This window comes from Eulemur rufifrons, chromosome 7 (genome assembly GCF_041146395.1).
Source record: "Eulemur rufifrons isolate Redbay chromosome 7, OSU_ERuf_1, whole genome shotgun sequence".
In the NCBI taxonomy this organism is placed as follows: Eukaryota; Metazoa; Chordata; class Mammalia; order Primates; family Lemuridae; genus Eulemur; species Eulemur rufifrons.
Window position 1 is genome coordinate 93,300,619 of NC_090989.1, and position 26,862 is coordinate 93,327,480.

General features: G+C 35.6%; 1 protein-coding gene across 1 annotated transcript in view; it reads right to left on the reverse strand.

Annotated features, from left to right (window-relative positions):
- Positions 1–260: 260 nt before the first annotated feature.
- The window catches only part of SERPINI1 (serpin family I member 1), a 77,046-nt gene continuing 50,444 nt past the window's right edge, over positions 261–26,862 (reverse strand). Inside the window, exons 4-9 of the mRNA XM_069472967.1 lie at positions 24,933–25,127; positions 23,220–23,424; positions 16,481–16,578; positions 2,350–2,436; positions 803–892; positions 261–568 (exon numbers count right to left, since the gene is read on the reverse strand). Of these exons, the coding sequence (XP_069329068.1) occupies positions 492–568; positions 803–892; positions 2,350–2,436; positions 16,481–16,578; positions 23,220–23,424; positions 24,933–25,127 (752 nt within the window). The 3' untranslated portion in view covers positions 261–491. The remainder of the gene's footprint in view (positions 569–802; positions 893–2,349; positions 2,437–16,480; positions 16,579–23,219; positions 23,425–24,932; positions 25,128–26,862) is intronic.

The following is a 26,862-nucleotide window of genomic DNA, read 5'->3' on the forward strand; positions in this document are numbered from 1 at the left end:
GCCTCAGCCTCCCGAGTAGCTGGGACTACAGGCATGCGCCACCATGCCTGGCTAATTTTTTCTATATATATATTTTAGTTGGCTAGATAATTTCTTTCTATTTTTAGTAGAGACGAAGTCTGGCTCTTGCTCAGGCTGGTCTCAAACTCCTGAGCTCAAACAATCCACCCTCCTCGGCCTCCCAGAGTGCTAGGATTACAGGCGTGAGCCACCTCGCCTGGCCTTTAAACAACAACTTCTAAAATGAAAAACAGACCTGTTCACATGTTCAATATGTACTTTTATTTTAAACAGCAGCACAACACACACGATGACGTAACAGGACCATCACCTTAATACTGGTATCATTCCTTGACAAGTTGACTTATAATTTACATACATTGTTTTCATCTGGAGCTATTTTAAATATTAAGATATACTGTAAAACATAAATACTAAATATATACCAGTTGCAAACATAATGTGCTTAGTTATTATTCAAATGAAGTAATTTAAAGTTCCTCAAAATCGTGTCCACTTGTGTTCATTGTTTCAGGATGCATGACTCGCCCCATGAATAGGATTGTACCTGTATTGGTTTGGAAGTGAACAAAAAAGGGGATGAACAAAAGAATGGGATATTTATTTTACTAATTCCTTATAATTATTGATGTTCTAAAAATGAAAATATAAGTTATTTTCATTTTAAAAATCATTTAAACATTAGAAATTATATGATAAATACTGTGAAAAAAGTTCTCAATTTTAATAAAAGTTTCTTTGTGGCCTAGTAAATAAAATTCTGTTTTCATAACAGACTCACCAGTTCTCCTGTTCCTGATAAGAAAGAAAAATGGATGGTCCACAATAACTTGAGGATACAGCACAGCCATCCTACTAATTGCAATCATTCCTACGGTGCAGAGAAGAAGTAATTACACGTCTGTGGATGTGCAGAGAACAATGAGTAATTTCTCAGATCTGTGTCTATCTATTTAAGGCAAAGGCAACGATTTACAGGAAACAAGATTTTAAAGACTTATAGAGAGAAAAATCATAAACGTGTTAACGTTTTACTTGATCTTTTTAAACAACAAAGCAAACACACACCACACACAAACAATTTCCTCCCTCTACCCCACCAAAAATAATGAGACAATTTATTCTGCTTGTTATAAAATTTTTATTCTCAGCTTCAGATAAATACATGTAAGCCTTTATTAAAATGGCTTTTGAGTTAAAGGAAGGAAAAGAAGAAAGAAAAAAAATTCCCTAAACAAAAAACTAAGACAGCTTATTTATATTTTCAAATCATTATTTCTTTTGTCTGTAAAGGGTATTTTTACACAGCAAGTCACCAGGCTTCTTGTAAGAGGTCAGGATGGCAGTGATTAAAGGAAAAATACAGTCGTGAGAGATGCAATGGAGTTTCCTACAGCTGGGATACTGAATTCCCCTGAGATCCTTATTACAGGATGATGGTTGTAGACTTGCTGCAATGCAGTTAATTGTCAGAAAAAAGTCAAGATTAAATTATGCAAGATCTTAAGCTTTCAGGCTGCCTGATACTACTGTGTTTCTATTTCCTCCTGAAAATACTGTTATCCCTGGTGATATTCTTTTAGTGGACAAATATATGCAGAAATTAGGAATAGTGTGCAAATATAATATGCTAACATTTTACTGAGGAGGGAAAAATCCTACTAAAATTTGATGATAGCTGTTTGCATGAGATTGAAACAAACGCAAACAAAAGGAGATAGAAAAGGCAACAGAGAAAAATCATTCTCAGTTACCTAGTGCAGTCAAAACTATCAAAATGATTAAGGACATTTACCACTGTACTTTGGACACATGATTTATGTCAAAATGTTAAGATTATTTATTTAAAATTATTTTATTAGTATTAGTTAAAAGTATTTAAAAATATTTATTGCATTCTATCATACATTCTTGCTTATGTATGTGCTTTAAAAAAATCAAAACTTTTCACTGACAAAATTAAGAACAAACTTCAGCAAGTAAATAGACAGAATGAAAAATGTTTAAATGGGCAACAAGAAAATATTTAAAATATTTAAACAGGTAGCACAGCAGAAAACCTATTCTCACAGAGCTGCCAATGTCCTCCTATCTCTCATTAGAGAAAAAACTAAGACGATAGTTACTCTGTAAAGGGGCACTGGAATAAGTACGTGCTTCACACCCTATTTAGAAAATCCTAGCTGGTTCAGCATCTGCTTGACGTCTAAGTTAGAGCAGAGTCAGTTTTTTGGCTTGGTTCTAAAAATGACCTGCACCTCCTCCCAAGATTGCTTTAAAAATGCAAATCTAGAAGAGGTGAGAAGACTTTAGAAAACAGCTTAGTACCTGAGGCAGCAGCAGCTTCTGAGCCTTCTTCATTAATCTCTAAGAAGGACTTGTGAATTGCTTTGGAAAGGAAAATCTCTTCGTTATCTGCAAAAGGAGAATCAGAAGCATTTCTTTAGCATCAGAGATAGGGAAACATTTTACTCTTTTGTTAAATAGGTTTGAAAGATATAAGAGACTAAGATACTGATATAAAACCTAAGAGATAATGTTACAAGATTTCATTTATGATCTGAGAGAACCGTGGAAGATATGATTTCTAATTTGCTCTCATTTTATATTCTGTCTTTAATTTTTATTAGTAATTTTCTCATTGTTTATTTCTTATAATCCCAGTAAAAGTGAAAATTGTTTTTAATAGTGACTTCAAATTAGTTCATAACTCAAGATAAAAACATCTTACACTTTGCTTTCTAATTTGAAATTTAAAAATATAAAATGAAAACAGGTAAAAATTCAGATATGAACAGAATAAAAAAATATTTTTTTCTTTTTTTAACCTCATCTCTAATTACTATGATAATGTAAATATCCTTGACAAAATAAAATAAAATAAAATGGACTTCTAGCCTGTAGAAATGTGAACATATAAAAAAGTTACTTTCTATTTCAGTTAATTGGCTTATCTGAGGATTCACAAATATGTTTTACCCTAAGATTAGGAAATAACACATTTTTAGTATCAGGAGGATTATTTTTCCCTTTGAATTGCCTTTCTATTTATACTTACAAGTTAATAGCTGTTATAGGCTGAATTGTGTTCCCCCCAAATTCCTATATTTAATTCCTAACCCCTAGTACTTTAGATTGTGACTATATCTGGAGATCAGATCTTAAATTAAATGAGGTCACTGGGGGGGGGGGCCCTAATCCAATATGACTAGTGCTCTTATGAGAAGAAGAAATTTGCATACAGATAGGTACAGAGGGACGACCATGTGTAATAGTTAATTTTATGTGTGAACTTTGTTGAGCCACGGTGCCCAGATATTTGGACAAATATTATTCTGGATGTTTCTGGAAGGAGTTTTTGGGTGAGATTAATGTTTAAATCAGTGGACTTTGTGTAAAGCAGATGATTCTCACAATGTGAATCGTCCAATCCCCTGAGGACCTTAATAGAACAAAGATAGACAGACCTTCCCCCCCAGCAAGGAGGAATTCTGCCAGTAGACTGCCTTTGGACTGCAGTTTTTCCCTGGATCTCTAAGGTTCTAAGTTACTAAAGCCTCCACAATCATGTAAGCCAATTCCTTCAAATAAATTATTCTCTCTTTCTCTCTCTGTGTGTATATATATTATATGTATATAATATGTATATAATGTATACATTTGACTTACATATATGTTACATATATTTAAATAAATATATATACAATCCTGGCTAGTATACCATGTGAAGACAGAGGGAGAAGACCACCATATATAAGCCAAGAAGAAAGGTCTCAGAAGAAACCAACCCTGCTGACACCTTTATCTCAGACTTATAGCTTCTAAAACTGTGAGAAAACAAATTTCTGTTTCTTAAGCCAGTCAGTCTATGGTACTTTGTCATGGTAGTCCTTTTAGTCTTGGGTTTTCACCTTTTTCCAAGATTAAAAGAAAATGAACAAAATATACCCCAAATACATAAAAAGAAAACCAGCACAACAAAGCAAAATAAAGGATTACTCAAATTTATACTCCCGCTTTTTTTCCCTATGCCAGAAAGTCTAATTCAAATTTAAGACAAATAACTTTGTTGCTAATGTTCAGCATCATTCAGTAAAAGCACAATTGATTTCCCATTAGGCTGCTTAGTAAGACTTTGTAAGTAACCAAATCCTACCCACAATATACATTTTCCCTTCAAGTTTCTAAAAACACATAATTACCTTATATGCATGGGGAATGATGCTCAACAATATTTTTGGTGCATCTGTTGCACAGCACCTAATTATTTTAAATAAGCCCCCAGATAACTCACAACGGCATCTCTGAATATACTTTTAATAGGAATATTACTTCCTCAGATCATATTTGGTATTAAGATATGAGCACTGCATTATTAAATAGTCCATTTCACATGTTATGATATTTTCTTCTAGAATGCATTTGATGACTAGAAGAAAAATAAAAAGCAATCAAGTTTTCACATTTAGAAATTAAGCATAATTAGTTCCCTCAAATTCAAAGTAGTTTTGTTTTTTAACAAAACGAAAAATTTAAATTGTAAGTAACCAAATATATTTAGTTTATAAAAAGCACATGAATTTCAAGACAGTAAAATATATTAACTATTTAGTAGTTCATTAATGCTATATTATTTTCAGATTCTGCTGCCCATTTTCAATAGTCTGCCAGGTAAAGGAGGGCCGTGCGTCCAGAGCCCATACAGTGGCCCTTAGTGCAAAAGCAGCAGAACCCAGTTCCTAAAGGGTGATGAAAGTTCACATTGCCAGCTAAGCCCTTCTCAATTGTTCTGAGGGGAATTCTCCACAAAGACACTGAATGATATTTCAACCACATCAATCTGCAAAGAGAAAACTACCTCCGAGAGCTACTAAACCCAACCTTCTGGCCTCACTGGGCACCTAGAAATACGAAAAATCATCCCTTGGGCCAGGTGTGGTGGCTCATGCCTGTAATGGCAGTGCTTTGGGAGGCTGAGGTGGGAGGATCTCTTGAAGCCAGGAATTCAACAGCAGCCTGGGCAACATAGAGAGACCCCATCTCTACAAAAACTAAAATAAAATAAGAACCATCTCATTATTTCTGGCCTCTGCCCCAAGTGTTGTAACCTCCTCCAGTCACCTGCTCTCTCATGTGTTCTCATTTATTCACACAAAATGGTAGTGATGTCAGTGGCAGAGAAATTGCAAGGTGCTTGTGGCAGAAAGATCAAGAAAGCATGGATGCTGGCTGGGCATGGTGGCTTACATGTGTGGTCTTAGCACTTTGGGGGGCTGAGGTGAAAGGATTTCTTGAGGTTAGGAGTTCGAGACGAGCCTGAGCAACATAGTGAGACCCCATCCCTACAAAAATTTTTTTAAAAATTAGCTGGGCATGGTGGTGTGTGCCTGTAGTCTCACCTACTCTGGAGGCTGAGGCAGAAGAGTAGCTTCAGCCCAGGAATTTGAGGTTGCAGTGAGCTATGATGATGCCACAGCACTTTAGACTGGGCAACAGAGTAAGACCCTGCCTCAAAAAAAAAAAAAAAGAAGAAGAAGAAAAAGAAAAAGAAAAAAAAAAGCAAGGATGCTGAGGGTTCTTCTCAGAGAGCTAGTTATTTAAAAGACAATAAAATGGACAAATCTTTTAACAAATTTCATGAAGAAAAAAAGAGAGATTGCCCAAATAAGAAATACCAAGAACAAAAAGGAGAACATATCTAAAGATACAAAAGAGAATTTTTTAAAAATAATGAAAAATATATATGTATAATTTTTTGCAGACCTGCCCGGTATACTGCACACCTGTAGGCCTGCTCGGTATGCAATATGAGGACCTCCATGAAGCTGCCTCTGCTTCACTCTCTTAGCGTTTTTCATCCCTTACACCGTGCTCCAGATTATCCAAACCGACATAGCCTGAACACACCATACTTTATCACGTCTGTGTCTTTGATTCTCCAGAAACTCCCTAAACGTTTGTTGTACCCTGAGACACCTAATCTACTTTTAAGTTTCAGCTTCTAGCCCTATGAGACTTCTTCTACTCTCCTCTAATTTCCAAATCGCTAAAGTAGATCTGGTCACTCTTTCCCATTGAGCCCAGGAACTAACTCTATCGAAGCCTTTATAATATAACATATTTGCACTGATGTCTCTCTCGTCTTGGACTGTCAACTTCCTTAACACAGGATTCTGTCATTCTTCTTAGTATCTCTGGATTCTGGTAAATAGTTGGGTCTAAAGAATGAACTAACCTAAGTAGACAAAGTTTTTTGGTAACGTGCAATTTTCTCCTGTATAACCCAGTACACTGCAATTAACAGTATTTCGGTAATTGTTGAATGAAAGAGGTTAGCTACTTCATATTGTATTTGGGTGCACAGTCTTTTATCATTACTCTATGGACGCTACAACAGCAGTTCTGTTCATAGTTATGGCTATAAAGTTTATTCTTGTAATAAATAAGACATATGACACTAATCCAAAGTATGTGTTCTAAGGAAATTGAGAATAGCAAAAGAGAGGGAAAGTGCAAAGCCCACAACATACTAAAAAACTTAAAAATCCGATCAAGTAAGAAGAGGAAAGGGAATAGAATTCAGCAGACCAGTGCTACTGTACATATTTCAGAGACAGCAAGACAAAGATTGAATCCAGTGTTTGGATTCCGACAGTATTATTAACTGCAACACAGTGTTAGCAAATGTCTGCATCTGCTATAAGACCTCAGGACATTTAACCTTCAGAAAAACACCATCTTTTTGGATACACAAATAAGAGAAAATGTGACACATAAGAAATCACATCACAGTTACTGAGGGGAAAAAAGGAAATAAAGCTTTTTTCTCTTGGGACAAATTTCAAGCAGTCACATTAAAATAAAATACCAGCGGAAAGTAGTTCAAGCAAGCGTGTGTCTGTGGTCATCAAATCTTACAAGTAGATCAGTTCATGAAGAGATATAGGCAAGGTCATGATCCCTTAGCTTGCTTTCCAGTATTCGTCATTGCATGGAATTATGAGATAATCAAGACCATCTTTTCTGCTAGGCCATACACTCCTCAAGGGCCTGGGCCTTAACTGTTCTATTCATCTTATCCACAATGCCTTACCCTCCAGGGACCAGGTATGCACTCTGATATTGGAAGAATCGAATCAGAATATGAAGGGATATTAAGAAGATTTACACTGATGAATTTGTCCTACTGGTTAGAGAAAAATTAGCTATTCTCTCAATAAATAAATCAATAAATCAAAGGCAAACAGATTAAAAAAAAAATCTGCACTCTAGCCCCAAGCAGCCTGCTCCTTCTGGTCACAGCAGACATTGCTGCCAAATGACTGGTCCTACTTTCCTCCAGGCAGTGTGGAGCCAGGCTTTTTACAATGGATGAGATGGGAAGAGAGCCAGCAAACCCTAGGTTCCCCAGAGAAGAGCTGGGCAATAATTCAAGCCCTTCTGAAGAAAGCAGGGCGAAGTACAAAGGCATTCATTCAGTTACTGAGCAAATATTTATCGAGTACTCCCTGCATATGAGGTATTGTGCAGGGCACCAAAGGCCCTAAGTATTTAAGATTAACATAATGCCTGCAGGATGGCCACGACGCAAGTGTAGGCCTCTCCTTCCTTCGTGGCACTGTTCCTAAACACTGCCAATTTAAATAGATTTCTGCGTCATCAAGGGCATGCTTAAAATAACAAAATGACGAGAGTGTCATAACAGAACCCTGGAATACCAAAAGTGTCTCTATGCTTTAGTTGCTAAAATATTTTTAGCTTTAGCCCCACCCATGAAATTTAGAAAAGTTTCTAGAATTTGAATTCTTTTGGAGTTGGAATAGCATCTCTTTGTTTGCTTTTCTGGATAGATTTTGTTGCAGACGCACCAAATATTCGCTTATTTGTTCCATTTATTCATTCAGATATTGGGCATCTAATATGCGCCAGACCCTGTTAATGCACTGAATATGCTTCCACTAAACAATTCCAAACAAGAAGAGGGCAGACATTAAATACAAGGACAATAAAAAGGCAAATCAGTAAATGACCACAATTTGAGGGTGTGGTAATTGTTACTAAGAAAATAAGATAAGGTGATGTGTTGGTGGGTGACTGGGACAGGAAAGAACAGCTACTTGACATTGTGTGTCGTAAAGGTGGGTCTGAGAAGGTGGATTTGAGCTGAGACTGAAGGAATACAAGGGAGCCATCCACGGGAAGACCTGAAAGGAGAGTGTTTCAGGCAGAAGGAAAAGCCAGCACAGAGGCAGATACAAGTTGAGCATGTTCAAGGCCCCAAAGGAGGCCTGTGTGGCTGGAGTGTGGGGAGTGGGGAAGGCAGGAGGTGTGAGAGAAGCCAGGCAGGGGGACAGTGTCATTTACTGACAGCACTCACCTACTCAGCATCTCTCCTGCCTCAAGCACTGTGCTGGGCTCTGCAGGCAGAAAGACATCTATGACACAACTCCTGCTTTTAAATAGCTCACAGCTGAGAGACAAGTATATAGAGTCTAGGAAAAGGTGAAATGTGTGATAACAGAGGTGTGTTGAAAGTGCTACCAGGTTCCAGATACAGAAAAGTAAACCATTTAGGAAGGAGGAGGGACATCGGGGGAAGCTTCTCTGAGGCGGTGACATTTGGGCTGGATTCTGAACAATAAGCAGAAGAGTGAAGGTCAGAGAAGTGGGCAAGGACATTCCAAGCAGAGCATTATATTTGCACAGTGAGAAAAGCAGCAGAAATGACTTGAAGGCCCAGTTGGAGCCTAGGCTTTGCTGAGGTGGGGGAGTGGCAGGGAACATAATTTTAAGAGTTTTCACCATGATGCTGGAGAGCCTGGGCTTTGTCCAGAAGTAATGGGACACAGCTGCTTTGATTTTAGGAGATACCTGTGGCAGCAGCTGTGAAGGGTGCATTGGATGACAGACAGGTAGGGGCAGAAAGATGAAGTTTGTTAGCTGCTGCCATAATCCAGGCAAGAAAGTAGGGGGAGACTGGCATTAGGTCAATGGAAGGGAAAAAGAGCCCTGTGGCCTACAGGTTCAAGGAGAAAGAGAACAAGCATGGGCAGGGTGTAAGAGTCAGTCCAGCATAAATCTACAGCACTTGAGTCTGACCTGAATATGGCTTTTGGTGTGTCTTGTTAATTCCTTTATTTTATTGGCTCTTTTATTAAAGCTCCTACTTTATGCTGAAGGATTTAGTACTCTTTCTCCTTCCCCTACACCTTCCAAGAGGATTACCTATTAATCCAAATGCTGACAGTCATTCATTTCCATTACAAAAATAGCCCTACTCTATAACAGAATTCTTGACACAACTAGATGAGCATGTTAAATAGAGCCAGAGAAGAAAACGATTCTCAGCACTCTCTACATTCCATGCTTATTGTAGGAGTCTTTACCGTGTTTTATGTTAAGGAATTCAGCATCAAAAGCAACGGACATCAAATTGAGATGAAAAATAAATACAATAAGTACTGAGCACCTCATCTTATTCATTTCTTCATTAGGTGAGTACTAAGCGGAAAGCATAGTGCCAGGCACTGCAGGAAACATGGATAAGAATCGATCTTTGTGGGGTATAAATTCTAGCAGGGGATATTAGATGCATAAATAACAATAATATGAAATAAGATGTCATCTGTGAAATAAAGAAAGGCACAAAATATCATGACTTTAAGACATAATTACTCTGGTTCGTGTTATCACAGCGCCTTGATGAAGTTGGGTATATTTGAGCTGAGGTCGATAGAAGAGGTATTTCAGGTGAAAATGTTTCATAAAGGGGGGAGCTGGAAAGGTGGGAGTCGCAGAGCCAGTGTTCCGCTTGGCTGGAGCTTGAGTCGTGGATAGGGAATTAGCCCGAGTGAAGGCTGGAGGGACCTGAGGTCTCATTGCCCTGCCGTGCAGAGGGCAGGCACAGCAGACTGAGGGCGGGCTTTGAACAGGAACTGGAGTGATCTGAGAGTGAGTCCCAAGGCGATTAATCTTAACAGTGGTAGATAAAACAGATTAGATTGGAGAGAGATTGGAAACCATTTAGGAGGCTATTGAAATGGTCTAGGGCAGCAGTAATGAGAGTCTGAAACAAAAGTGGATGCCACAGAATAAAAAATGAGAGTGGACTCGAGAGAGCTTAGCAAAGGATCTCAAGTCGCTCTGTTTTTCCAGTAGCAAGAGAAGAAGCAAGGTTTCCCCTCCCCCCACTGCTAAATCACATTTGCTATTTTTGAAGAAAGATAAAATTGTTATTACATAATTTAAGAAACTAGCAGTGTCACAATAGTACTGAATTGTTCTCTGGGTATTTTTAAATTTACTAATTAATTCTACTATTAATGCTATTTTTAAAAAAAGTTTTTACTGATTTTTAAGAATTTTAATTGAAAACTATTATAATACATATATAAGGTAAAATTCCAAACACTACACAGCGTTAGATGAAATGAAAATGCCTCTTTCATCTAAAGCCTCTGTCCTGCATTTTAGAGGGGCAACAGCAGTTATCATTTTCTAAGATGCTATTCAAAAATGTTCTATGCATTTAAAACTCTATATAAATATATATATTCACCTCTGTGTTTTTATCTATTATGTTTCCATTCTGCCTTTTAATTTTTTTCCTTCTCTGCTTCCACAATGTTTTCTCTAGAGTTTCTCAACTCATCACTAGTGATATTTTGGGCTATTAATTTTGTTGTGGGGAAGCTGTCCTGTGCACTGTGGATGTTTAGAAGCATCCTTGGCCTCCAACCATCAGATAGCAGTAACATTCCACAGTTGTGACAACCAAAAAGGTCTTCAGCTATTTCCAAATATTCCCTGGGAGCCAAAATTGTCCTCGATGAGAACCACTGTTCTAATAAAACATTTCTATTCGTCTTCCTTTTATTAAATCTAGTTGTGTCTTTCTTCCGACAAGTCTACTATTCCTTTAGGTCAGTCATGATACTATAATCATTCCTTTATTTTCATGACATTGTACTTTGTTCATGCTACCTGCCTTAGAAAGAGTTGTTTAATGAAGGAAATAGACATGGCAGGGAAGATAATGGTACAGGCATACCTAGTTTCATTGTGCATTACTTTATTGACAGTTGCAGATATTGCAGTTTTTACAAATTGCAGTATTGTGGCAATTCTGTGTCAAGCAAGTTTATTGGTTCCAGTTTTCCAACAGCATGTGACACTTCATGTCTCTGTGTCGTAATGTGGTAATTCTCACAATATTTCAAACTTATTCATTATTGTTATATCTGTTTGGATGATCTGTGATCAATGATCTTTGATGTTACCATTGTTAATTGTTTTGGCGTGCCACAAACTGTGCCATATACGATGGCAAACTTAATTGACAGATGTGTTCTGACTGCTCCACTGACCATCTGTTCCCCCACGTCTCTCCCTCTCCTCAGGGCTCCCTATTGTCTGAGACACAGAAATATTGAAATTAGGCCAACTAATAACTCTACAATGGCCTTTAAGAGTTCAAGTGAAAGGAAAAATCACAAATCTTTCACTTTAAATCAAAAGGTAGAAATGATTAAGTTTAGTGAAGAAGGCATGTCAAAAGTCAGATAGGCAGAAAGCTAGGCCTCTTGCACCAAACAGCCACATTGTAAATGCAAAGGAAAAGTTCTCAAGGGAGATTAAAAGTACTACTCCAGTGAACATACAAATGATAAGAAAGTGAAACAGCTTTATTGCTTATATGGAGAAAGTTTGAGTGGCCTGGATAGAAGATTAAACCAGCCATAGTATTCCCTTAAGCCGAAACCTAATCCAGAGCAAGGCCCTAACTCTCTTCAATTCTATGAAAAAGGAGAGAGGTGAAGAAGCTGAAGAAGAAAATTGGAACCTAGCAGAGGTTGGCTCATGAGGTTTAAAAAAAGAAGCCATCTCCATAACATAAAAGTGCAAGGTAAAGCATCAAGTACTGATATAGACGCTGCAGCAAGTTATACAGAAGGTCTAGCTAAGATCATTGAGGAAGGTGGCTAAACTAAACAACAGATTTTCAATGTACAAAATAGCCTTCTATTGGAAGAAGATGCCATCTAGGACTATCACAACTAGAGGGAAAAAGTTTATGCCTGACTTCAAAGCTTCAAAGAATAGTCTAAGAATAGGGGCTAATGCAGCTGGTGACTTTAAATTGAAGCCCGTGCTCATTTACCATTCCCAAAATCCTAGGACCATTAAGAATTACACTAGATCTACTCTGCCTGTGCTCTAGAAATTTAACAATAAAGCCTGATGACAGCACATCTCTTCACAGCATGGTTTACTGAATATTACAAGCCCACTGTTGAGACCTACTGCTTGGGAAAAAAAGGTTTCTTTTAAAATATTACTCCTCATTGACTATGCACCTAGTTATTCAAGAGCTCTGATGGAAAGGTACAAGGAAATTAATGGTGTTTTCATGTCTGCTAAAACCACATACACTCTGCGGCCCATGGATCAAGGAGGAATTTTGACTTTGAATCCTTATTATTCAAGAGGTACATTTCACAAGGCCATAGCTGCCACAGTGATGCCTCTGATGGATCTGGGCAATTACATTGAAAACCTGCTGGAAAGGATTTACCATTCTAGATTCCATTAACAACATTCGTGATTCACGGGAGGAGATCAAAATATCAACACTAACATGAGTGATTCCAATCTTTATGGATGACTTTGAGGGGCTCAAGATTTCAGTGAAGGAAGTAACTGCAGATGTGGTAGAAATAGCAAGAGAACTAGAAGTGGAGCACAAAGAGTGACTGAATTGCTGCAATCTCATAATAAAATTTGCAAGGATGAGGAATTGCTTCTTCCAGATCAGCAAAGAAAGTGGTTTCTTGAAGTGGACTCTACTCCTGGTTAAGAAGCTATGAACATTGTTGAAATGACAGCGAAGGATTTAGAATGCTACATCAACCTAGCTGATAAAGCAGCAGCAGAGTTTGAGAGGATTGACTCCAATTTTGAAGTGGGCAAAATGCAATCAGACATCATAATTTTACAGAAATCTTTCATAAAAGGAAGTGTTGATCGATGCGGCCAACTTCATTGTTGTTTTATTTTATGAAATTGTCACAGCCACTGCATCCTTCAGCAACCACTACCCTGATCACTCAGCAGCCATCAACATCAAGTCAAGACCCTCCACCAGAAAAAAGATTATGACTCACTGATGGCTCAAACGATTGCTATCTTTAGCATTTTTTAGTAAAAAAGTATTTATTTATTTATTTATTTATTTTTGCGACAGAATCTCACTCTGTTGCCCTGGGTAGAATGCAGTGGTGTCATCATTGCTCACTGCAACCTCAAACTCCTGGGCTCAAGCAATCCTCTTGCCTCAGCCTCCCAAGTAGCTGGGACTACAGGCTCGTGCCACATCTGGCTAATTTTTCTATTTTTAGTAGAGATAGGGTCTCGCTGTTGCTCAAGCTGGTCTCGAACTCCTGAGCTCAAGCAATTCTCCCAGCTCTGCCTCCCACAGTTCTAGGATTAAAGGCATGAGCCACCATGCCTGGCCGAGTAATAAAGTATTTTTAAATGAATATACCTTGTTTTTTAGACATAATGCTATTGCATACTTAATAGACTACAGTATAGTGTGAACGTAACTTTTATATGCACTGGGATACAAAAAATCCGTGTGACTCACTTTATTGTGATATTCACTTCAGTGTGGTTGTCTGGAACCGAACCCATAATGAGGTATGCCTATATCTATCCTAAACACCATGAGACTCTCATTAAAATATAAAGTAATAACCAAATACATGCAGATAATTTCCCTGAGTATTTATGGGGGTTACTAAGAGTTATAGACACTTTAATCATCAAAGCTTTCATAATATTTGGAGAGGCAAAATACTAGACATGCAAAAATGACACCAACCTTGTAAGGCAGAACATATGGTGCCCAAATAAATGATGCAGAGATAAAAGGTATTGAATTTAAAGGAAGTAGAGAGGCAAGTTTTGTGGCAATAGTTTTTGAATGAATGATTAATAAGTTAATGTGTGTGTATATGGAAGCGGCAGAAAATGGGAGGATGGATTGGCTGGTGTGGCTGGCATGCTGGAGCTACTGAGACTTTCGCAAAACTAATGCTCTAAGAATCAAAGAGTTCCCACTGAAAGCTTGGGGGGTTTGCTTTAGATCTTTCATCAAGTCATCCTGAAGCCCTGAATTGGGTGGTATTTGAGAACGGCAAATCCTGGATTTCTCACTGATGTTTTACGGAGAAAAATGTTCCAAGAAATGTAATGTATACCGTGGGCCCAAAGAAACCTCTTCTCTTCTTCCTTCATCCTTTTTATCCTTTGGCAAACATTTACTGTGTGTCAACTATGTGTCACTCCTGTGCCAGGTACCAGGAATGCAACTGTGAGGGGGATACCGAGGAGGATTCTATTCTCACGGAGGTTTGATCAAGCGAACAGATGCTACACAAATAGAATGTATGATTTCTCTGGAAGATTCTAGTGTTATTTCAAATCTCCAAACCATCTGCATTCATAATGCATATTTATGGTCTATTGTCTCTGTACACAGTGCAGGCAATTAAATATTACCTTATAAACCTTCCACATACGTCAGAAATTATAAGCTACACTGACCACAATAATTGATTTGCCACTGCAGTGCTACTCCCTCAGGACTGAAAGATAGCAGATATTCTATTTATCTGAAATAACTGCCTAGATGTTTGGGTGAGAGAGTGAGGAATCACTAATCAAACTGAAAATAGAGCCACGTTAAGAAAGCAGAATATAATTATCCAGTTGGAATTCAGCCAGTACGGTGAGACAGATTCTCTCAATTCCTCAAGAAGAGGGATTTATAGCTTTAAATTATGTTAAGCATCAGCCATGAATATATTTCTGACTCAGGTACAAAGATACCATATTACCTTTTGAATGTCCACCAGTCCTACCTTCTTGACAATCCCACTGAGGAGTTTAGAGCCCTAGGAGCTTGGATATGACCCATGAAACCATTTACTCAGGGAAAACTCATTTCTCTTGTGTGGACAGGAACATTTATACAGTAGACATTTAGAAAAGCTCTATTAGTGCTTAGGGCTGTAAGCTCTCTGAACGAGGAGTAGAAGTTGTGGTACCCAATACATCAATATCAACTCACTGCTAGAAGCTGAGTGTTGTTAAGAAAACAATCTGCCCAATCCTAAATCTGGGAGGACAAGGGCTTTTTTTTTTTTTTTTTTTTAAAGCCAGTCAAATTTAGCAGTGTGGGGTTGAGACAAGGGATTTTTTGATGACAGACTCCTTGAGAATTTCTTGAAACCTATGACCATCCTCTTTCCACCCATTTCTCTCTCTCTTTGTCTTTCTTGTGTGTCTGTGCCCATGCGCACACACAAGCACATGCACATTCTTATGTGCAGCTTCACAGACGGGGGCATCATCTTCCCTGAATTTAGTCCATGGGCCCTCACAGTCCAGGTTTAGAAAATATAGTTCAGTCAGCTTGATTTTCTATAGGCTGCTGTTTCAGGAGAGGAAAACTGAATTCTCTCCTGTAACACATGAACTGCTAAGGAATCTTCTATCATCTCAGTGTTCTCTTGTTGGAGAATTTGGTTCAATAATTTGCATATAAAGAAGCCTTACATGTTGAGTGTCTTTTGTCTCTGTATATATTTCTCTTTACCTCATCAGAAAACAGATTCTATTTTATTTTCTTTCTTCTATAAAAAGGATAGAAAATTATTATATGAGGTTACTTACTAAGCTTTAAGTTCATTGTTGCCTTTTTCAAATGATAAATTTCTTGAGGTTAGCTACTTAAAAATACTTCCAGAAGTATTTTACACATTCTAAATGCTTTAATGTTATTAACATTTTATGATTTTCACTTAGAACAAATTAGGGTATCCGAATCAAATAATTCAACTGGAGTTTTTTTTTCTTGGAATAGTTAAAATAAATTACTGGACACCCCAATGTGCCAGGTACACTTGGAAGTTACTGCTTCAAAACCACTGTTTTTTATCAAAACCTTAGGAAAATGTTTACACCATCTCACTGGGTATTCTTTATTCTTTTAAAAAGAGTTTTTGGTCTAGTTCTCACAGCAAGCAATCATTTACCCTCTCTTCCTCCTTTCTTTCCTACGTGATTTATTACAATGGGACATATTGAGATATTCATTGATTATCTACTTTACAAGGCATTGTGTCAGATGGGATGGGGAATCCAAAAATGTATAAGACAGGTCTTCTGGAGAGTATAATCAAAGATAAGACATGAACCAGATAATGTAAACATAATGTTATGGCTGTATTTATAGTTTTGCTTGTAGAAGTTAAATATATTTCTCACTAGACTTATTTGGCAAGCAGTAACTATATTTTACCTCAGAACTCCATAGTAAATAGAGGATCTAACATCATCATTTTCAAAAGCTCTTATGGAATAACATTTTTTAAAATTAGTGTTTATTTCTTACCAGACAGGGCTGTCAAATTTGCATTTTTGATGAAAATTTCAGTTATTCCAAGAGCCTTCAAAACATCTTTTAGATCAATTTCCTGTTCCACTGTGAACCTGGAGAACATAAAGGGGAAAAAATATTTAGTTACAGCATCTTGTTACCTGGGACAAGAACAAAATGTTAGATGTGACGATTTAAAAAAATCTACTTTTTAGAGGGCAAATTATGTTAAAACTGGCTTTTGACTGCAAGTAGTATTTGACTGTGCTTGTAAAAAGAGGGGGCATCAAAGAGAATGACATAACAAAATAGGATTTAAATTCATAAGTAGGAAAATATATGATATAGACATAAACTGTAATACATCCTAGAATAAATGAGTTTTGGGATCAAGAATCATTACCACAGTACTATGTAAAACTTGTAAATGAGTAGCTTTCAAAATCTTTTGACGTAGTAAGTAATATATGTGTTTTTTGAAGCTGGTAATGACGAATCATACATTTGCCCAGGGTATTTCATTCTCTTCTTAGTATCTTTCTCAATTAATGCTGCTCACTCGCTATTCCCAACCCCTATGGACAGGGTCACATAAAAGCCAAGTTGCACTGTAGAATAAATACATTCAGCATTTTAACTGCATACAACTCAGAGAAAGGAAACATCAAACCTCTAGAACACAAGCCTGTTTTCTTGATGTCATCATAGAAAAACAATTATTTAATTAAAGTGAGTTAATTATTATGCCTTAAAAATTATGTGCTTGTATAACTATAGTACAGGTTTTTAAACAAAAGAATAATAGGTGTTTATTTCTTGTTTTTATTGACTTTATGAGTTATTACATAATACATAAATGTATATCACTTTTATAAAAAGAAACCATTATTTAAAAACTTAAATGAAAATAAGCACAGTTGTCATAAACAGAATATTAACTTAGAAAATAGTTTCCACGGCAAGCCAGATTGATCCTAATATAGAATCTCCCCTAAACCAATGAATTGTATTACCAATCTTTCTAATGAAAGAAATAGCCCAACCATGCCTGCATTAACAAATACATTTTTAAAAAGCAAAGACATTTATTACTTTTTTTTTTAAAAGTGAAAACAACTGGTTAGAACTAAATGTTTCCCTTTTCCTAAGATGTTGCCTCCTGATCAATACAGATTATAAATATAAATTTTTAGGCAATAAGTTGTGTCCTTAAAAGGACTAAGTCTGTGATAGTCACTAAAAGTTACATTAGCATCCTTTCTGATGTCTGGTTATAAGAATAAGAAGAAAATGATTTCTGTAAACAAGAGGAATGATCAGGAGGAAATAATTTTAGCAGGTTTATGTTTATGGAGAAATGACCAATACACGAGTATGCATATATCAAACATACTAAACTAGGTACTAATTTTTATCAAAATTTCACACTTAGACTTAACCTTGTTTCTTTTGTTCTCTACCAAAAGCAGATATTGACTGTGAAAGTAGCATTGTTCTATGGCGCACATCTCAAAAAGGGTATGAATAGGAAAATACACAATATCTTACAGAATACGTTCAATGGCTTAAGGTGATGTGATATGTGTGTGTGTGTGTGTGTGTGTGTGTGTGGTGTATTTATTGTTATTCAGTTTTTAACACTTATATGGAGCTTACTATATACCAGAAACTGCTCTAAGACTATAAAAAAGAGATTAATTTAAATATCACCATATCTGTTTGAGGTCAGTCTTATTACTATCCTCAGGTAATAGAAGAATTTGAGTAGCAGATAGATAAAATAACTTGACTGTCATATAGCTAACAAGTGGCAGAGCAGGGATAGGAATCCGTGTGGTATTATACATGTCCTGATCCACCTAAAATAAGAAGGTGAAGGAAAATATCAGTAGGGGGTTCTGTTTACTTCTTAAAAGCAACTTGGTTTGTTTCAACTTTTGCAGCTGGCTGGTCAGGTGGTGGTTAAGTAACTGATTCAAGTGAACTTGGGGAAGTTCCTTAATTTCTCAGTTTGGCATGTGAAAAATGGCAATAGTAATACCTACTTCGTGGCATTGTTGGAAGGATTAAATAAGGTTTCTAAAAGTCTTAGGATGGTGCTAGCATGCATGAGGCATGCAATGTAGGACATACTATTAATACTATGTGCTATATCGCAGTTATGCATGTCACATTATTGTAGATGTTAAGGTGTTGTATATTTACATTCTAGTAGTAGTTGGCATGATTTTATTAAATAGCTGTATTAATTCCTGCTAACTTAAATTAGTCACATCTAGTGTTTTATTGATTTTAATATTTGTAGTGTTTGGCATTGGACAAACCACATAGGTTGAAGTGACACTAAATTCAGGTGTTCTTAAGATTTTTTTTGTTCAAAGTTGAAGACAGGATGTAAATAATATCCACTTGTCCATTTGTTGTCTTTTTTCCCTTACCAAACTATTGAAAAATAGCTATTATTCATTTATCTCTCTCCTCTTAATATAGACTAATATTAATACAAATAATCATTATGATCTCCCATAAATTGAGTGCTTACTATGTTCCAGGCACTATGAAAATAATTTTGTGTACATAGTATCTATTTAATCCTTTCTATAATGATCTCAAACAACTCTGTGAAATAGGTATTATTATCTCTGGGCTACAGAAGAACAACACTAAAGCTTTACAAAGCTAAGCAACTTTCTCTAATCACACAGGTAATAGGTGGAAGAATGAGAATACGAACTAAGGTCTTTCTAATTGCAAAGCCCCCCATCACTAATCACTAAATACAACAATGGCTTTTAAAAATAAAACAATATTAGAGTCAGATTTTACATTTCACTGAGTGTAAAAATAAAAAGCCAAAGCACTCACTTTTTCTAAAGCCAAAAGGCATACCTGTTTTAGTAAAGGCATACAATGTAATTATGCATTTGCAACTTTCTGTCTGAATAAGTCAGAGAGGTCTGTTGCTGGGAGAAGAATAAAGATTGAGAAGACTTGTGAAGCAAGTCTTAGAAAAGAACAAATATATCATACATGGGATATTATAAAATGTATAAGCAACTAAAAACCAAATCAAACTCTTTGTAGGAAAACCTAATGAAAAGATTGATGTTAAAGAACAAAATCAGATGGCTCATGTATTGGTTTTCTTTTACAAACATGGAACTAAAATGCTTTATTAATAGATAATCATTTAAAAATATCAGGATGGTTTCTGGTTACAAACGGACAACCACTTCACAACCTTTGATTTCCAACACTCTAATCACAAATGACAAATCTGAGACTGCAAAAGTCAGAGTAGACTACAATGAGATGCATCTGCGTTCCAAGTATTAAGATCTTTGATGTTGATTTTAGAAAAATATTCTTACACCTAAGATATATTAGTAAAGACTGAAAAGGAAGCATATACATTGAAGAGAGTAAAATATAAGAGAGTCAGATTTTTAAAGAAATTCTATTTAGAGAAAAGTATATATAATGCTACCTATAAGGTTAACATAAGATAAATACTAGGACTTAGGAGGTACACTAAACAAATAAACAATAATATTAATAATAAGTAATAATTATATGAGGCTTACTCTGTGCCAGGTTTTATTCTAAAATATTTTTAGATAGTTTACATATATATTTTATACATTAGACAAACTATATTTGTTACCATGGATATATAGGAAGATCTGGCAATTTTATTTAAATCTTAGAGATGTACAACTGGGCACAAATCTTGTGGTATTTCATGGGATTTGGTGATATCACATCGATATAGCTATCTTACTCTCTCTTGAATAGATTCCTGTATTTTGGACAAAAATATGATGTTAATTTAGCATCAAATTTGTGTAGGATGTAAGATGTTTGGGAGAAAAATTGCAAAAATAGTAAAGTAATTACTTCCTCTACACTTCCCCACCCTCCACCATACCCTCTGCCTCATAAAGACACTATTGTAAAGCTGTTTGTATAACCTCTAGTACAATTCAAAGTAAAAGTACCTGTTAAGAAGGACAAGAATGTGGGCCAATTACAGAAATACAAAGTTGCATTTTCAGAGTGATATTTGTCTGTGAATAAAACTATATAAACCATTAAAGACTGACACTTGAGTAAACCTAAACATAACTGTTATAAATATTTTTACTTTTGCTAAAATTGGGTTACATAAACCTTTACCTTCATTGAACACTTAGTGGATACTAATGCTGCAAAATGGAGGATGGATAGTTTCCCTCTCATTATTATAACATGTAAGTATTTGAAAACAGTCAATCTCTTATAAACAGGAAGCAAATTTACCCTATCTAGCTATTTAGCTTCTCTATTTATGCAGAGGGAGAGTTCATGGAACTCCTGGAAAATGGATACATGGTAATTAGCTGTGCCTAGTTTAGTAACAGGCATTAATATAATAAGCAAGAGAGCTAAACTATTTCATAATTGAAGAGTATCTCTTAGAAAATGCAAATTTAATTTTCTTCTGCTGTCACATTCAATTTCTCAGTGGACAGGACCCGGAGGCCACATTTTCTAGTGAATATGATTGAATTAGAATACATGATACTTATTAAGCACTCCTTTAGAATCCTGTTAAAATACTCCTAAATAACTGTACATCATCACAGAATTGAAGCATTTGGAGACACTGCACTTAACTCATGGATTTAATAAGGGAAGCATTATACTGTACTGAATTTTTCATATTATCAAAAGGAATTCCTTATAAAATACAAGAAAAAATACTAAATGAATGATAAAACGTCACCAGATAAAGATAATCACAGACTAAATATTTTACAAGTTTAGAACTGACTTAGATAGTAATTTATATTTAGTTCAAAAGTAAATTGTTCTCTGAAGTTAAGATACATTGTTTACATATTGAGTGTGTAAAAGTCAATTCTCATATATTTAAAAAACTTGGCTCTATTTGTTACGTATTCATTGACTACCTGTTCTTGAGAATAAACTTATAGTAGAATCTTTTTACATAAATGTACTGTCATGGAAAGTTGTGCATGTTAAATATCTTAGCCAAAAAGAAAAAACTCAACTATTGGAGTTAGGCTTACCTTAATTTTTATAAGTAGACTAAGAAATCTATGGCTATATATTAGGTATGGTTATATATTATGAATGTATAGTATAATATAATGCTATATAATGAATATATAATATATTATATATTTTTGAATATATTACATAATATGATTTTCTAGCTAAAAGTATCTACAGTTACAAATAGATCTTTTTCATTAACATAAGCAAACTATAAGCTAAGTTTTTATAAAAATAGATATTTACATAAGATGTAACTTTTAAATGATAATCCCTAAAATTAGAATAAAGATGAGTGAGTTAGTTAATGCACGCTTGCTCAGGCTGGTCTCGTTAACTCCTGGCCTCAAGCAATCCTCCTTCCTCAGCCTCCCAAAATGCTAGGATTGTAGGCATGAGCCATCACACCTTGCCAATAATTTAGCTTTAATACTAATGTCTTATTTATCACCTTTCAATGTTTGTAGTAATTAATCATACTTGAACAATTTTCTTAATATAGAATGGGTGTTAGAACTATATTTCCACATATATACAAACATATATACTTATCTGTTTATTGATTTTTTTCTTTATTAACAGGTTTAGTGGGTACGAATTGAATTCTATGACATGTATATATTGTATAGTGGCAGAGTCTGGGCTTTTGGAGGATATTCTTTTATAACCTAAAATTTACACATTATTTTTATAAACATGTTATATGTGTTTATTGGCCTACCTCGCCTACTGGGTTTTAAGATATTCAAAGACAGAATAAATATCTTCTGTTGGGTTTTATTTTGTAAATACTTATTGTATTTCTGTTATAGAGGAGAGAATTAGCTCTACCGTAGAAGAACTTACAGAAAGAAAAGGAGAACCACAAAAAGGTAATGTTATTGTGGGATGATAACAGGTAATAAATAACAGGGAAGGATATAAGTGACGCAAAAGTGAGGGCCACTTGCTCCATCACGTAGTTCATAGCAGGCTTCCTGGAAGAACTAATGCCAGAGCTGCACCCTGAAGGCTAAGAAACTCTATTAGCAAAGAAATGTGAGGGGGGCATTTTAAGCCAAGGCAAGAACATAAATGGAGACTCAGAGGCATGAAAAGAGTGTGATGGAGTGATGTAACTACAAGTACCTGGGTAAAATTTGCTACAAAATATTTGATGTGAGTGGCCAGAGTTGGGGCTGAGGAAGTGGATGATAGTTAGGACGTTAAAGGCCTTTCATGGATTTTATTTTTTCAGCCACAGGGAGAATTTTGAGCAGAGTTGCTTCTTCCTGCCAATTTATGTTTGCATGTCAACACTCAGCACAGTGACTTGCTTACGGTTCTTCCAGCAATGTCAGAGATTGTTTTCTCTCCAGCTTTAATTGACTTTAAATATTAATGAGATACAGAAGACTGTTAATGCAAATGATATTCAGAGACAATAGATTGAAAAAATCTTCTAAAACAAAGCTAAGAATGTTGAATTATATCTGAAATTAGGTCTTGGTTAATAGTACCGAATCAATCGGTAAGTGAGCATTTGTCTCTAGGCAGGATCATGTGAGTATGAAAAATATTTTTTAAAAAATCCGAAGAAGAAGAGAATAGTACAAGACTTAAAAATCAAAAGCAGTTCCAAGAGATTTTTTGGGTCAGACCCTCAGTAATAGCCCTCCCTCCATGCTGTGGGAGGGGTTACATAGAAGCCTCTCACCTGGGCAAGTATACTTCCACTTTTTGCTTCTTCACAGAGTTTGCCCATTCTTCAACCAGCTGTGGTTTGACCAACGGCTCCAGAGTAGCCAGTGGAACTTCCTGTCTGGACAGTACCAGCATCATGCTTATCTCATCTCCCTCATATGGTATTTCGAGGACTTGGTAGATTCCACCAGCTTCATTGGAGCCATCACTAAATTCTCCTAAAATGAAACAAACAAACAAACAAAAAAACCGTAAAGGGCCTATACTGAAGCTTTTTTAAAAAAAAATTTATTTTTGTTATAAGTGTCTTCCAAAATGGTGTATAGAATATAAGAAATTCACGCATCTCAGAAAATGAGGTTTTATTTGAAAACAGGCCCTGAAATTCAAATGAATCCTCAGCCCTGCAGAATTTATTTTATTTTAGAATCCACAGAGTATTTCACATTTGTTATAACATGTTCTGTAGACTTGCTTTTCATTTTTAAATGAGATAATTCAATACATTTAAAGGATATCATTAGAAACAGTGAAAAGTCCTGGTTAGAAAAATAAAGCCCTGGCTCCAAGTTGGATATTAATTGCATTTATCAATATCCACTTGGTTTCTAAGAAGGGAAAATTTGACCATATAATACTTGTCTCTCTATTATCACCATGACTACAAGTTTGGAGGAAAAGATTGTGCAGCCAAAATGAACTCTAAGCATTCTACAATAGTTATCTAGTGCATTTGTGATAACTAAGGTCCCCAAATTAGGTAATTAGGTAAATAAGTTTATTGGCTTTGTATTCTATGAATTTAGCCAACTTAACTGGGCTTATATATTTAAAAAAAAAATCTTTAAAAAAAATTGTTCTGCCACTACTTTAAAATTTTTTCTATTTTCAAAAATAAATATAATGTTTTTGTTATGAATATTTTCCTATATCTAATCAAGGTCCTTTAGATACTACACTAAACATTTTGATTTTCATATAAATACGTATTTTCTACCTTATTTTGACTGTTAACCTGATTAGCTCTGATTATAACCTTTTAATATGACAATATACTTTTAAATACAATAAACAATTAGTTCTAACATATATTTGGCTTAAAATTATATTTCTGCTTATGATTTAACAAATTATTATAATTTATTATACCATATAGGAAAGAATAATACCCTAAACTTCTGAAGAGTCCAATGAAACATCTGAAAATAATGCCAATGCCAAGGATATTGAGTCATATCACAAATTATAGGCTCTCAATAAATAAAACAATGAATGAACAATTATGTCTGGCTATACACATAAAAGTATGAAATCAAAATTTTAAAGGAAAAAAAGTCCTTGAATGAGAAGAATGCTTGAAATTCCAAAGGCAGTGCAGGGCCCAAATCATGTGCTTGTTGGAACATCTGGTTCACTAAAAACCATCCCAAAGCCAGTGACTTTTTAGAGTAAATAGGAATGTTTTTGCACAATGTCAGCTATTTTCAGAAGAATAAAGCCATTCTACAGATGTGATCAAATTTATAAATTAAAAAAAAAAATTGAAAAACTGTCAATGCATATAACTCAAGATCTAATTAGAGGCCTTTGAAAATGGATCAAAGCAAATTGAATTGTAGCCCAAATTAAATTGACAAAGAGTTATGGTAATGAATATTTCATGCTCTTTCTTAGAAATTTGTTGATATACTGCAAGAAGAGGGAAATAAAAGCCAAAATGTCTTACCATAATAAAATTCTCCTTGTTGATACATCATTGGAATTTGTACTTCACTTTCATCATCTTTAGTGAAAGAAAAGGTTCTAGTATTTTCAGGTCTAAACTGTGACTTCCAGTTCCCCTTGAAATAGACAGCATTGATGAGGGCCAGATGAGTGGCAGCATCAAAATCCCTTGAGGATACCAAATCTTTCAACACATCTATTTAGGAAAAAATGAACAAATAAAAATTCACAGTAAATTGGAAGGTGAAGGGGGACCAAAAGATTACCAAACTGCCATCTGATAAAATGGTTCAGAAAAACTGTATACCAAATGTATTTAGGTCATTAAATATGAAATGTCTGATTTCAAATCAAAAGTGTAGTTTATTATATCTCAAACAAGAAGCAGTACAATTAATCAAAGTATGTCCCTAAACTGTCGACATAGTTTTGCCCTCTTGATGGTAGCTTGTTTATACCAGCAGTAAAGAAGGCTGGAGAGCGAGTGGTGATGAAATTGCGAAAGGCGTTTTCCACAGCTTGTTGAGAATTGAATAGTTTTCCTTGCACACAGTGGTCCAATACCTGGAAGAAGTGGTAGTCAGTTGGTGGAAGGTCTGGCAAATATGGTGGATGACAGAGTTTCCAAGTCCAACTTCTGTAGTTTGAGCAGCGTTGTTTGTGTGACATGTGGTTCAGCATTATCTTGCAAGAGGATTGGCCTGTCTCTATTGACCAATCTCCGCTGCTTAATCGCAAGCGTCCGCATCGTTTCGTCCAGCTGGTTGCTGTAGACATCTGCTGTAATCAGTTGACCAGGTTTTGTGAAATTGTAGTGTATAATACCAGCCCTGGGTCACCAAACAGACACTAGTTATCTTTTTTTGATGAATACTCAGTTTTGGACTGTGATTCAGTGCTTCATCTTTATCCAACCATTGTGTGGAAAGCTTGCGACTGTCAAAAAGAATCCATTTTTCATCACACATAACAATATGGTGTAGAAATGATTCTCCTTTATGTCATGACAGCAAAGGAAGGCAAGCCTCAAGATGATTTCTCTTCTGACACTCGTTTAATTCATGATGTATCCGTTTATCCAGCTTCTTTACCTTGCCCATTTGTTTCAAATGGTACAATATTGTTGGAATAGTAATGTCAAACCTTGCTGCTAATTCACATGCAGGTTGAGATAGACTGGCTTCTACTACAGCTTTCAGCTCATCATTATCCACCTTGGTCTCTGGTTGCCCACATGGCCCATTTTCAATATTAAAATCACCAGAACAGAACTTCTCAAAGCATTGACATACCGTGCGTTCATTAGCCACATTCTTCCCAAACATCTAGTTGATATTTCAAGCTGTCTGCGCTGCATAGGTTCCATGACGGAACTCATATTTGAAAATAACACAAATTTTTGACTTATCCATGTTTTCACAAAAATTGCTCTAAAAAATTTAAAAGATAATCATAAACCAAACCATGCGTCTGAAAGAATGAGGGTGTACCTTCACAATAAAAATAAAACAAGAAGTGTCAGAGTGAAATGTCAGAGATACCAACTGTCAAACTTAGTACTTAAGGAAATCGGACATTTCATACTTAATAATTTAAAACCCAATACACATTAAAGGTATCTTACTTTCAAAGAAAAAAACTACACATACACACACACAAAATTATATATGTAATAGAAATATTGGGCATCCAAACATTCATACCACCTAAAATAATACTGGTAGCATCTTGACACAAAATCTATGAAACCACATAAAACAGAATCTCGGCTTCCCCACTTTCTAGTTGCAATGATACATGTAAAACTCTTAACACAGAATAAGCATTCAATAAATGTTTCTAAAGTTATTCTTGAACAACGTACGTTATTAAATTTTATCCAATTCAAACTTTTCCTGCATGTGTATTGGACATCTTTCTGCCAATATAAC